This window comes from Achroia grisella, unplaced genomic scaffold, assembly GCF_030625045.1.
Source record: "Achroia grisella isolate CSIRO2021 unplaced genomic scaffold, CSIRO_AGI_Agris_v1 utg241, whole genome shotgun sequence".
In the NCBI taxonomy this organism is placed as follows: Eukaryota; Metazoa; Arthropoda; class Insecta; order Lepidoptera; family Pyralidae; genus Achroia; species Achroia grisella.
In genome coordinates this window covers 4963277-4978436 of record NW_026712734.1, presented here as the reverse complement: position 1 = coordinate 4978436, position 15160 = coordinate 4963277, and the positions used below count along the sequence as shown (strand labels likewise).

Below are 15160 nucleotides of genomic sequence, written 5' to 3'. Positions count from 1 at the left end.
AAATGGTCTTTTAATAACATTTTTTATTTTTTAACTAACTTTAAAACTATACACACACTTTCGCACATTGCATGGTCGCGATTATCGATTACACACGTATTCATGTATATATTATATAATTTAATATTCAAATATTTGTAAGTTGTCTAGAGACCCATAATATAAGCTCTTGCTATCATGGGCCATGTTAATTGTCAAATTTATTTAGAATGAAACTTTACAGTAATATAACTTATGCATCAGAATAACATATAGGCTATATTTTTATTGAAATAAAGCAGGTGAAACAACGGGCACGTCTAATACGCCGTATGCTTGTTTGCCACCTAAGTGGTATAAAAAAAAAAAAAAAATATATTATTAAAAAAAAATGCAATGAAATGTTCCCAACGAGTCACTAACAGAATCTAAAAACATCTATATCTATCAATATACTATAAAAAAAATGCAACGGAATGTTCTCCACATGCAACCTGTTGTAGCAAGTACAGGGCGTATATCATGAATGTATGTGAGTACCTCATATTGGCTAGAGTTAGCGGTCAAGGCACACATGTTACTGAGTACGAATGTCACTATCGCACACTTGTATTGCACATACACACGCTGTATATATTATATAATTTAATATTTAAGTGTGGAGAGACCCTACCGGATCTTGGATATCATCCACAAATGAACTGACATCAATTTCAGTAATTTTCCTTCGATCGATCCCCGACCGATTCAATCGACAGCTTAGTTAAAGATTTTTCGATCCCCGTCCACTTCAATTGACGGCTTAAGCCGAGGTTGGAACCCCTATCGGTGCCCTCAGACTAAAGTCGTATCCGTTATGTAGGAGTTGGGCTTCAGTTGTTTCATAAGTAAAGTTTACACAGTCCGGTGAAGCTGTAAAGGCCAGCTGCGGACATTACAATAAATAAAAAAAAAATTATCAGCCATCCTCTTGCCACAACTGGTAATATCATATATATCTTAAAATTTTCAGTCTTACTACTATTTTGTAATTTTATGCATTATTTGAAACCGCTTCTAAAAGGTGAATTTTTATATCATTACATAGTATAAAACAAAGTCGCTCTCGCTGTCTGTCCGTCCCTATGTATAATTAAATCTTTAAAACAACGCAACGGATTTTGAGCGATCTTTTTTAATAGATAGACTGATTCAAGAGGAAAATTTATGTATATAATATATGTACACCCGGACGAAGCCGGGCGAGTAGCTATTATGTAAACCACTAAGTCACAATGTACTTCTTTATATAGTATAAAACGAAGTCTCCGCCGCAAAGAGAATACTCTTATATATTTTAAATTTCGCAACGGATTTTAATGCAGTTTTCAGCAATATATAGTGATTCAAGAGGAATGTTTATATGTATAATACATGCGTGTTATAGTATAGAACAAGCCGAGAAATTTAGAGATTTGTAATGCATTCGTGCGAAGCCGGGACGGGTCACTAGTATAAATAAAAGAATAACTATTCTCTTGTTTTGTCAATAATGATCTTTGTACTATTGAGAAGAGCTTGGAATTAAGCACCTGTCATATTTAGATACGATAGATGTCGTGTTATCTATAAGTAATACACGCTGGTTGTTCCACGTATTGTAAGCTATGATAACATTCCAAAGATTACCACGCGTGTCACATCTGATATATCAAGATTGAGGCATAAAAATGTACCAGTTTCTTGCCGGTTCTTCTCAATCTATATGTATATATATATTTCTCAAACTATATATATAAAAATCAAAGGTGACTGACATAGTGATCTATCAACGCACAGCCCAAACCACTGGACGGATCGGGCTGAAATTTGGCATGCAGGTAGATGTTATGACGTAGGCATCCCCTTAGAAAGGATTTTGATAATTTCTACCCCCAAGGGGATAAAATATGTATGAAAATTTGTCAATTTTAAACCGATCGGGCTATAGTAGCTTTATGCATGCAAAGTCTCACTTTGCATGCATAAAGCTACTATGACGTAGGCATCCCCTAAGAGAGGATTATGATAAAAAGCGGGCAAAAGCTAGTTTCATATATAGACAGAACTGGATGGGAAAAAAATATTGTTATGAAAAAACTTTGACTTCCATAAATGATTACTATTAAATGTAAATACATGAATAATCTTTAATTTGAATTTGATGATATCGACGTGGTTTAGAAGTAGTAAAAGAAGAAACAGACAGACAAACACAGACGTTTTACACTATTTAGAGGTACAAACTTGTTTAATACATAATTTGGGATTTTCCATTAATTTTACAATACCAACAAAAAGTTAGAATGTGTCACACAGTTTAGGTAACTTGCGCAGCATCTTTGATTACTGTAGATCTACAATCATCAGTATTTAGTAGTTGGTATTCTCAAAAATTGAGAATATAAAGAAAATGTATGTTCATATATTTATTTGCTTTTTCACAGCATCCGCTAAGTATCTTGCTTATTCTTCGGTTGTATGTATACCCGAAAATTTACACTTAAAAATATAAATTTGTTTAATTGTTTGAAATAAATAAATAGCCCTGGACAATTAACACAGCGTCATCTAGTCCCACGGTAAGCAGAGCTTGTATTATGCGTATTAGACCACTACGTGATTATTGGTATAAAATGATACAGAATGAAAAATAACCACTTATGTCATTGTTTATACAAAAAAAAAATCACATATCAGTCATATGCGCAGGCGCATACCTGCACGATGTACGCCTCCACAGTAACACTGAGTTGATAGTATAGAGTTACCATGTTTAATATAATTTTAATTATTACCTATCATGCTATCCTATTCTACTATTATGTTACAAACGCCAAAGTGTATATTTATAGATGTATTGATCGATGTTTGTTGCTCTTTCGCACAATAACTACGGAACGGATTATGATGAATCTTTACAATAATATAGCTTATATTATACATCAGAATGACATGGGCTATAATTGAAACAGATATTGTGTAAATTGGGCGACATATACTAAGCCATGTCGTGAAATTTCTTTAATTTTATTTACAATGACTCTTAGAGTTAAAATAAAAATATACATATTAAGGCGATAGGGATCAGTGGAAGTTGCCATACTGCACCGGCCGCAAATATTGAGATATAGGCAAGGCAATGATAATGTTGGAACAGCTACATAATAAATACAAAATATAATATCATACATAAATAGCTTTTAGAAAATCGATTCCTATAATAATTATCATCATCGCAGCCCGGAAGACGTCCACTGCTGGACATAGGCCTCCCCGACTGAATTATACCGGTGTCGAACCGGGTCAGTCGGTAAACCTACTATATAAAATACAATATGCAACGCATTGGTTTTGTTAGACGACAATGTATTTAATTTTCCTTCAATCACTTCTCGAGTCAGAAATCGATTTGCTTAATAATTCTACAAGTCTACTCCACTCTATTTATCTTAGTGGCACCCAATACGATGTATATCAATATGCAACGATATTGTATATCAATTCAATAATAGTTATTGAGGACTAGTTTACAACTTATTGATCAATCAGTGTACAATTGAAGTATGTATAATAATGTATTGACGGCCATCGGGTTGATAAATATACTGTATCTATTCACAGCGGGGAGGGGGATTGTTATTAATAGGCAATTTTTTTTTTAATTATTATAACAAGTATTTTAAATAACAAACTATTTAAGTATATTAATACAAATTTATATTGTTCTATGGATGGTAATGGAATAAAACGCCTACGCTAACGGTATACCTACACTACCAGAGTCAGTGGATTCATAATAGGATGAGTAGTAGTGAAGAGGTCAGGTAGCGTATCTTGGCGAAATCACCAGGAATTCATACATACTATTACCAATGTTTCACCAGTAATGGAGACTACTACACTAACAGGGTTGACTTCCACTTCAATTTTGTGATTACGAGAAGAATTTGACAATTGCATTTGAGAATTTTTATTCATGTAGGTCAGACAGGGAAATCTTTTATTATATTACAATATATTATAAGCATATTAACAAAGAATGACATATACTCACACAAAAAAAATATAGTAATCCAACGCGACACATCGAGGCAGCGTACCTAAGATACTGGCAGTGTTGCCTCTTTGAATGACCATACTTACCCTCTGGTCAAAGTAGCTACCAGCTCTAGGGTAGATAAAGGTAGCTACACTTGTGACCTAGATGAGCCGCTGAAGTACTCATCAAAAACGATTTAGCTTTCGAGCTCCATAGGCCCAACGTCTTCAAAAACCAATCTTCTGTAGACTATTTTATTAAATATATCTGTTTTTTTTTTAAACATATTTAATATGTGTACTTGTTTTTTAATAGTAATATTTTTTTACAAATTGTTGTACGTGTTTATATTAACATTGATTCCTACACTAGGCTGGTATACTTGATTTATAATGTTGCTTTCTGTTGTTGCAGTCCCCCGACATTCAAGACCCTAACACCGACATCACGTACACAGCTCAAGCAGCAGTTGATGCGCGAACATGCGCAGGAGCAACTGCGCAGAGAATCATTACAGGTACTATTTCAATAATAACTGCACCCCCACATTCCTTTTACATAGGAAACTCTAACAACCTCCACAATGCTTAAAATGTACTATGTACCGACCGTTTAAATAATTTTCAACTTCGTCACGAGTATTTCTGATACTGAAAATTGCTTGATCCGATGATTGCAATATATACCTACCTACGATATGAAAAATTCAAAAAGTAATCTACAGGTATTGAATCAATTTTGAATACAAAGTAATTTATTTGGATAAGGATTAATAAATTAATAAATAGGCGTGAGTAACATGTACAACGCGACAGTGTTATTTTTTCTATTTCTATAACTTATTACATTCGTAATATCTATTGAATGGAATAGCCGATTTGAACGATTTAAAAAGTAATATACATAAATTGAAACAGTTTTAAAAACAATAGGATTTATTTAGATAAGGATTTAAACAGAAGTATGAATAACATGGTGTAATTTTGGTCGGTATTGCTATCAACTTTTAAAAGTGGTTATTGTGACCTAACGATAATAGTTGGCCATATAGTATCCTGAAGTTTTTTGTAGTTATTAATATTTTCTTCAATATTGTAGAACATACTTTTGTTCTATCATCGATCCCGGATTCGAGATCCCGGGATCAAATCCTGCCGATCCCGATCCCGATCAAATCCTGGTCGAAGGTCCCCAAAATCTCGGGATTTTATATAACAAGTCCCGATTTTCTTTTTTGATTTGTGTTTGAATGTGTACAAAAGTTCGTCTTCACGGCGATATGATTAATGAATTTCGTAGCAATTATTTCGTTGACTACAAGTGTTTTTTGTAAGAACTATAACGATATGCTTGTAAGATTTGTCGAAGTCTATGGTATAGCATACCTAATTGTCTTACATCCCGTAGGGTATTTTGTAGGTTTCTCTAAGTGAGTCTCATAAAGATGATTTTCTCAAAGTTTATTTTTTAGTAAATATGTATTAGAATTTGTAAACTACAAATATTAGTCTTCAATGAAATTAGAAGCATAATTTTATTTAATATAGCTTTAAAATTAAACTATTACCAATTACCGAAACAAAAATAGAATTATTGAAAATAATTTACTGACTTTTCATTGCCACTGCATTCCTAAATTGATTCCGGAATCGATCCCGGGATCCTGTTATTATCTTTCAGTAATCCCGAAATGCCGGGATTAGAAAAACTAGTCGAGATCGTATTCTCTAGATGTAATGTAACTTAAAGTCTGCATATAAATTATTATTGTTAGTATTATAAATAATTCAGTAATAATACAATAATCAGTTGTACTAGCACAATAGGCACAGATAAGGTAATATGTAGTTGTAATGCTATTTGTACCGGTGTGTAAAAAATAAATAAATCTTAGTACTAAATGTAGGTTAAATCAATACACAGTTCAATGCCGAACATGCTGAACTTTAACATTTGTCTGCGAACGAGAACCGAACTCGTAACTCAAGCGACCGGACATGTCGATTTGCATACAAGCGCGGTTTTATGCAACGCGATCGATTTATCGTGCACGGTAATGTTTGCGAAATATTTTTGAATAATTTTATACTTGTTGCTGTCTACGTAAGAAAGAAGGCAAGAATAACTAAATTATAATAATAATAATTTAAATTTATATATATAAAAAAAAAGAATAATAAGACAAGTCTATCGCCCCCTTTATATATATAAAATATATATATAAAGAACAATAATAATAATAAATCTCAGGACAATTCACACAGCGCCATCTAGTCCCAAGCTAAGCTAGCTAAAGCTCGTGTTATGAGTGCTAGACAACTGATATAAAAACTTATATAATTTTTTTTATACATACATTTATATATATAGAAAACGCCCAAACCAATTAAAACATTCATACTCATGGATGCAAATGCGAGGTATCAAACCCGCGTCCATCAGAAGTAAAGAACCGCTAGACTATCGATAAATTAAAAAAAATAGTATAAATCCATTAAGCAATGAAAAGGAGTAATTTAATAAAATAAATTACTACCTACATATAATTCTTTAAAACAAAAATAATGTTCCATAACTATTTGCTATTTTTTTTTTCAAATCGCCACCTTAACGCCGCGCGGCCCCAGTCTGCGAGCTGATTTAAAAAAGTATAGTTTTTAATTGATAAAATTAAATGGATATAATTTGTTTGTATTGCAGGCACAACAAGCAGGTCAATCCAAAGACAATGAAGACAAGAAAAAATCCACACCCACAGACGTGCCGCGTATTACGCCGCATGTCGAACTACCTCCACAGGTTCTACAGGTCTGTATCTGTTTTAGATAGATAGATAGATAGACCCTCTTATTCATAAGTATAAGAATTTCCACTGTGGGCTAACTAAAATTAATTAGCTTATTTTTATATATTATTTGTTGCGCCTTGGCGCAGATGGCGCATTTTTTTTTATTTATTTCCACTATTACAATTATTTTTACAGGTCTTAACAATTAATGTTAACCAATGTAATATTAATACATTTATGTTGTAATTAATTATATATATATATAATAAATAAGGCTATTTTAATAAATTCATACAGAAAAAAAAACTTTATTTAAATAAACATTTTATAAGCACTTTTGAATAGTAATATTTGTTTTATTCTGCCACTCATTCGGAATGCAGACTCATCACGAGAAGAATGACCAAGTATTTCTATTCAAGTGTTTTTTTATAAACTATGATGGTGGCTGATGGTAAATGGTTACCGTTGCCTATGGACGCTTGAGACACCAGGGCTGTTAATAGCGCGTTGCCAACCCTTAAAAAACCTTAATATACCCTGCTTGAAAAAGTAATAATGAGGTAACTACAATCAGGTCCTTAATGTTTCCAGGTCCGAACAGTTCTGGAGAACCCCACCAGGTATCACGTGATACAGAAGCAGAAGAGTCAGGTGCGGCAGTACCTGAGTGAGTCTTTCCAACCACAGACACAGGTGAGGATGTTTTTTTAATGTAACTGGAATAGGTAAGCAATCCGTTAAGTCGTTTTTGGGTGAAAGAGTGACAAACATCCATCCATCGATACTCACAAACTTTCATATTTATAGTATTAGTTATATAAACATTTCTGATGAGTCTTTTTTGTCACCAGCCAGCCACACGAGTTGCGCCCGTGCAGTCAGCGCCCGAGTTGGGCACACAACCTCCACCATCGCCCGACAGAGCTTCCTCCTCTAGTCTACTGAGTCCAGGGATCTGTTCTGTTGGCACCAATAATTCAGAGGTACTTACTTTTGTTATATGTTATACGAGCTGACCCGTGCAACTGCTTATGAACCTTACTTGACATTTATCATTATATTTCATCCAATTTACATAACATATTTTTAAATTGTAGCCTATGCGTTATTCTGATGTATAAGCTATATTACTGTAAAGTTTCATCAAAACCCGTTTGGTAGTTTTTGCGTGAAAGAATAACAAACATCCATCCATACTCACAAACTTTCGCGTTTATAATATTAACAATATTTTTCCTCTGAATAATTCACACAGCACCATCTAGTCCCACAGTAAGTAGAACTTGTGTTATGGGTACTAGACAACTGATATAAACACTTAGATACATTTTTTTTGTAGATAAATAATATGTTATTATTATATATTCACAAAACAAAGGTATCTAAGTAATGCTTTATTTGTATATACCTAAAATTAATGGTCGCGGGTTAGATTCCTCGTACGGTACAAACATTTGTATTCATGAGTATGATTTTCTAAGTAATTTTTATGTATATTTTGTATTTATTTACAAAAAATAGATAAAAAAAGTATTTATATCAGTTGTTAGTACTTATAAAATAAGAGATCGCGCTGTGAGATTATTCTGGGTTGTTATAATAATAATAATGACAATTTGTTTATTATGTACAAGCTAGTTCGTTAGTGTAAATTACGATAAATACAAGTATCTGATATAATCTGGGATGTTCTGTCGGTTTTATCACATGTTATCAAACCCCTTCAGGCGTTTAATCATGATTGAGTAACAAGTATGAAGATATTCAGAGATTCAACGCAACAGATACACGTACATTTATGATATGAGTTTCGGAGTGATCCGGCTCGAAGGACCACTTTATGTTTGGGATCCTGCTCCTCGGAGATGAATCAAACTTGGTTGGACTGTATAGAACTGGTTTATAATATTAGAGGGAAACGGTACAAACATATTACCATGTTCAGAATATCTATATATTTCAGATATGCTATCACTAGCTGTTACAAGCGTCTTTGTTTATGTCAAATTATAAACTGTCATCCCCATTTCAACCCCTAATTTTTTAAATAAATAACAGCTTATGTCCGTATTTGTGGCATATTTGCTACCATTAGCTGTTACAAGCGTCTTTGTCAGTATAAACTTTCATCCTCATTTCAACCCCAAAATTTTTAAATAAAGAACAACCTATGTCCGTTCGACAATATGTTGTAGCACCACACATTATTTACGTAATACAGCAGTGCGCTAACTGCCATCACAACGCGAGCTCTTCTTTCATCCCATATTTCAACCACTTTCAAAGTTTAAAAAAAGTGGTCTATATCCGTGGGACCATCTATTGTAGGATCTCACATTATGTGCTCAATACACGCTAACTGCCAGCGCAGTGCGCAATGCTTTGCTTTTTGATAATTAAACTTTGTATACATAAAAGTACTTTCAAAATCGCCAAATTTTTTTTCATATAACGCATAATATTAAATCTTTGTTCTGCACAATATTAGTATTTCCACTATTGTTTAAAATAAGGTATCAATTAATAATTCTGGCATTGGGCAGGCGGATGAGTTCCTAGAGGATATCCTGTCGCTGGATGGCGCAGGCCCGTCTTCATCAGGCCCCCCGTCGGCCGCCAGCTCGGTGGCGGGAGACTGTGCCCTGCTGTCCGATGCGGACATGCATGCCCTCGCCAAGGATCGACAGAAGAAAGACAACCACAACATGAGTAAGTATCATCAGCACAATATTACTAAACGATGCGAGTAGGGGCCATTGAGAGGATAGAGGATGCGAGTAGGTTCCATTATTGCGGTAGAAGATGCGAGTAGGGCCATTTAGAGATTAGAGGATGCGAGTAGAGCCCATTGAGAGGTTAGAGGATGCGAGTAGGGGCCATTGAGAGGCCCTAGCCTCTATTAAGGCCTGTACTAGCTATTAAGAGACAAGGTATCAATAGAGGTTCTACTTAGGTGCTGTGTGATTTGTCTTTGGTTATTATAAGAATTCCTTTTTAATTCCAGTCGAGCGTCGTCGCCGATTTAACATTAACGACCGGATAAAAGAACTAGGCACTCTCCTTCCTAAATCGACGGATCCGTTCTACGAAGTAATACGGGACGTCAGGCCGAATAAAGGGACGATATTAAAGAGCAGTGTGGACTACATCAAGTGTTTGAGGGACGAAGTGAACAGGCTCAAGCAGAGTGAACAGCGGCGGAAACAGATCGAGTTGCATAACAGAAAACTCATGCTCAGGATACAGGTTAGTGCTTTGTATTAATTATAGAATCTCGACTTTAACTCTTTATAAATAAGGCCTACAATGATTATTATGCATAATAATGCACCTTTTTGATTGGGTTTTTGTTTAGTATTGACTAGTGTAATAAAAGGAGAGTCTCCTAACTGTGTCGTTTTATATTAGACTCTAAGACCAAGCGTATATATGCGTTTTTGTGTCGATACGAAGGCTGAATATGGTCCTTCACAAGCCGGATGCGTTCACAAGTGTGACGGCTTAACCGGATGTCCAATGATTATCCACTCAACCCTATTAGTCAGAACATGATCACCTCACGTATCTGGAAAATATTTGTCGTAATAAGATCGATTCGTTAATCAGTCGTGTCTGTGCCGGTTGCAGGAGCTGGAAAGGCTGGCGCGGGTGCACGGGCTGGCGCTGCCGGCCGGCGCGGGGCCCGCGGGGCCGGCGGGGCCCGGCGGGGGCGCCGCAGCCGGGGGACCGGCGGGCCCCGCCGCCGACGGGTGGGGCTCGCCGCACAACGACGACTCGGGCGTCGACACCGCCGGCTCCGACTGCCGCGCCTCCCCCGTCACCTGCGTGCCAGTAAGTACATCTCTGCTTCCCATCTCCATGTTCATGGGTCTAGTAGCTAGCCCCATTACTAGTCAAATTTCGAGCATTGGGCGACCACTATGTACCACATACACATATGAATATAATTGAAGTGCCTGGTTGTAATATTGAAATAACCGCTTTTTGCTACATTGCATACGAATATAAATTTGTAAAAAAATGTTATTTTGGTGTATGTACGGGTACATACACCAAAATAACATTTTTTTAAATTTTTGTCTGTCTGTCTGTCTATTTGTTCCGGCTAATCTCTGAAATGGTTAGACCGATTTTGACGGGACTTTTTTTGGCAGGTAGCTGATGTAATAAGGAGTAACTTAGGCTACTTTTATTTTAGAAAAATAAAGTTTAATTCCACGCGGACGAAGTCGCGGGTACAGCTAGTTAAGATATAATTTATGTTTGCAGGACGTGGTGTTACCAAAAACAGAACCATCACCCCTGATGGATCTGAGCGAGCAGTCGACAGGGTTGATGAGGGATATACCTTCAAACGAGTGTCTGACGGCCCTCGATGCGTTAGGTGAGTTCAGCAAACGATACGTATTAAATCAAATAGTGAGAAAGACTAACTGCCTTTACACGTATGCTCTTTCACGCGAGAAAGAGATTGTAAAGAGAATACAGCATGGGGTTTTTGAAGAAAGCTATATTAAGTGTGTGTGGAACATGCGCGTGACACCCCTGGTTTCAGGCGTCATCAATAGACTACAGTAACGATTTACCGTCAGATGGGCCAAAATTTAAAAATTAATATTGTCGCAACTGTGATAGAGGTACACAGAGAGAACGAGAAAGAGCGCGTGTAAGAGTACGTACTTTCGCGGGTTTTTGCAGGAATACCATAAATTCATTAAATAAAATAAAATAAAAAGCTCACGCACACTAGACATGCAAGTCTGTGCCTACCTAAGTCCATACCTAATTTTAGTGTCTTGCCTAAACCCTTCTAAAAGTATTTATTATACTTATTAATTAATAATTTTAATAAAGAATCCATTTTCCAATTAACCTAATGGTTTAGCACACCGTTTACTATCCGACGGTCGTGGGTTCGATTCTTCGCGCGGTACAAACGTTTGTATTCATGAGTATGATTGTTTGTATCGGTCTGGGTGTTTTCTATGTATTATATGTATTTACATTTATTTGTAAAAAAAAATGTATTTATATCAGTTGTATAGTACCCATAACACAAGCTCTGCTTAGCTTGGGACTAGATGGCGCTGTGTGAATTGTCCTGAGATATTATTATTCTTATTATTATTATATTTCAGATGGCTTGAAACTGGGCTCATGTTCGCCGCTGAGCCGCGACGAGGGTCTATCTCTGGGGTGCCTGGAGTCGGATCTTTGTCTGGAACCAGTCACTGACCACCTATTTAGTCATAAGGACATAAAGGTACATAGCATATATTCCATTTATTTCTTTACATACTTCGACAGTTGGTACAATATTCCACTCTCGGTGGTCTAGCGGTTTAGCACACCGGTTTGCTTCTAACGGTCACGGGTTCGAACCTCGCACGGTGCAAGTATTTGTATTCATAAGTAGGATTGTTTGTATCGGTCTGGATGTTTTCTATATATATTGTATACTAGCTGTACCTGCGACTTTTTAACTTATTTTTCTGAAATAATAGTAGCCTAAGTTACTTTTTATTACATCAGTTACCTGCCTGTAATATCGATTAAAGAATACAAAAAATAAACTTCAAATATATTAATATTAAAAAAGTTTCCAAAACCATGTTCAAGAACTCTATAGAATGAAGTACAAATTGTGTTACCAAAATAAATAATGTTGAATTTGAATATATAGAAGTAATTTTATGAATAAGAGTGAAGTGTTTAATATATAAGTTATGTGTGACCACTACAGATGCGACTGTCACCGTCCCCCGGGCTGCTGGGCGGCGAGGACAGCGAGGCGGTGCTCAACCTGGCGCAGATTGAGGACCTCATGGATGACGACTCACACAACCCTGTCACACAAGGTACATTATATATACATATATAAGCATATTATTGTGTGATTCATTAGCAATTTATAGTGACCTAGACCAATTAAAGTAAAAATATTCAATAATCTAAGTCAAAAAAGGCAAAGATAAATGTTTATTAATTTTAGGTCCAAAAATAAAGATTTTACATACAAACTTCTATCTCCTATTTTAATTTAAGGGTAACATTTTTACAAACTTTGTTTGTTACATTTATTTATATTTAATCAACAGTCTAAAACATACGTTTCAAGCTTCTAGCTTTAAAAATGAGTATACTTCCATGTAGCTTTTCGTCTCCCCTATCAACCCTTTACAACCCTTTTTTTGCATTAAAGAGTAGCCTATATCTATTGTGTACCAAATTTCATTTAAATCGGTGCAGTAGTTTTCGCGTGAAAGCGTGACAGACAGATATACAAACAGTTACTTTCGCATTTATAATATTAGTAAGAATTATTTTACATTACCACAAAACTAATATATCTCTAAAGGGTTGCCTAAAGGGATCCCTTTTAATAATATATTTTAGTAATCATATATATGATGTGTTTGTTAGTTATAATATACTGTGTGTGTTTGTTAGTTATAATATACTGTGTCTCCCCAACAGGCGACCCAATGCTGTGTTCATCCCCAACAGCAGCACTATGTCTCAGCGATGTGGTAGCTGGTGCTTTGTTACACGACGACGCGCCGCCATACTCGCACACGGACGGTCAGTACTGTTTTGGATGGTAACCTATTAATTGATTACCATCCAAAACATATTCATTATTAATTACTCTTTATTACGGCCACGGTGGTCTAGCGGTTTAGCACACGACCTTACATCGGATTGTCGCGGATTCGATTCCTCGCACGGTACAAACATTTGTATTTATGAGTATAATTGTTTGTATGGGTGTTTTATTTATTAAATATATACATATTAACTTATTATGTATGTATTTAGAAAAAAAATGTATAGATACATTTTTTTTCTAGTATTTATATCAGTTGTCTAGTAACCATAATACAAGCTCTGCTTAGTTTGCAGGACAAATGGCGCTGTGTGATTTTTTTTATGGATGATAATGGAATGGTGCACCCGTTTACTCTAACTGTGTACGCTGACAGGGCACCGGTGGAGGATGATAGGATGAACATGAGGTTAGGTCAGTTCCTAACTGACCTGCTGAACTAACTGAACTGGCATTTGACCATAAGGGCAAATGGCAATTTACCACGATGGTTTCCAGGGTGAACCGTGTAAAGGTCAACCTGACATGGTACATTGCTAGCTATATAATAGAATCACTATATTACTATTCTGAATGATAAAATCGATGCCATTTTGAAATAAATCACAATCAAATAAAAATAATTTATTCATGTAGGACATTTTAGCCACTTATGAACGTCAAATTTTTTGTATTAATACTTTTTCCCTACCGTCCAGTTCAGTACAGATTTAATTGAGAACTGGCAAGATACTCAACTGTTTTTTTTTTAATAGCAAGTTTTTTTACATGATTTATTCAGACTAGCATTTATTTGTTATTATGGAATATAGTAAATCAGTATGTCAATTAAGTGTATTTTTTTTATATCAGGTTCATCGTCACTAATGTCGGAGTCTATGGGTCTGGGCGCTGGTCTGTCGTTAGGAGAATCATGTCTTCCAACGCTGCTGCTGGGCGGCTCCCACCACCACGTGCCACATTCACCCCACTCTCACCCCCGACAACCCTGTTTCGACATGGATCTGGGAGCTTAGCACACGTACCCTTTGAAGGTACGATATCACGGTACCACTGAAGGAAAGGAATTAACGCCATCTAGCGGATAAAGCAATATAACCGTTCAGCGACATCTATCGGTCGCTGTACGAACTAGTAATGTTAGATTTTTGTTGTAAACGAAATATTAAACTTAAACCGGCAAATTATAAACGTAGTTATTGTTATGTGTTTTATAGAAATATCAATTGTTATTTATCGGTATTTTATTTCGGTGACAACGTAAATGGTTGTACGTTTACGCATGTTGTCAAAAGATGGCGCTGTACAATAAATGTGAATACACGGTAGCTTTCCCTTCCTGATTACCTAACAAATAAGAGATCTCTTCGATTGTCTGGTTTTTAAAAGACGTATAAATTATGAGAGAATGGATGTACTATCGAATAAGTTTCAAATGTTAAGTCAAGTGTGAGTCGACATAAACGTGAGAGAGTTCCATGCCAGCTATATTGCGCAATTGTACGTCAAACTGTCATAAATAAGTATTGAAAAACGAAAAAGACAGACACAATTTCATATTTTTAATATTATTATAGATTATAACGATACAACAACAAAAAGAAAGGATATTTTTTTTCTCTCTGTACTTTGACCCATATGTACAGTCATAGTCATAAAAAAAGCTTATAAATATATGTAAATACGTGTAAAGTAATATAGCAGGCATCGAACTCCAAATAGA

General features: G+C 35.5%; 1 protein-coding gene across 2 annotated transcripts in view; it reads left to right on the top strand.

Annotated features, from left to right (window-relative positions):
• The window catches only part of LOC131842524 (microphthalmia-associated transcription factor), a 131165-nt gene extending 116219 nt beyond the window's left edge, over positions 1 to 14946 (top strand). For both annotated transcript variants that reach the window (XM_059191082.1, XM_059191083.1), the window contains exons 2-13: positions 4454 to 4556; positions 6740 to 6847; positions 7422 to 7523; positions 7682 to 7813; positions 9374 to 9539; positions 9835 to 10076; positions 10458 to 10661; positions 11100 to 11214; positions 11969 to 12093; positions 12574 to 12688; positions 13308 to 13412; positions 14290 to 14946. In XM_059191082.1, the coding sequence (XP_059047065.1) occupies positions 4454 to 4556; positions 6740 to 6847; positions 7422 to 7523; positions 7682 to 7813; positions 9374 to 9539; positions 9835 to 10076; positions 10458 to 10661; positions 11100 to 11214; positions 11969 to 12093; positions 12574 to 12688; positions 13308 to 13412; positions 14290 to 14453 (1681 nt within the window). In that variant the 3' untranslated portion in view covers positions 14454 to 14946. The remainder of the gene's footprint in view (positions 1 to 4453; positions 4557 to 6739; positions 6848 to 7421; positions 7524 to 7681; positions 7814 to 9373; positions 9540 to 9834; positions 10077 to 10457; positions 10662 to 11099; positions 11215 to 11968; positions 12094 to 12573; positions 12689 to 13307; positions 13413 to 14289) is intronic.
• The last annotated feature ends 214 nt before the right edge of the window (positions 14947 to 15160 follow it).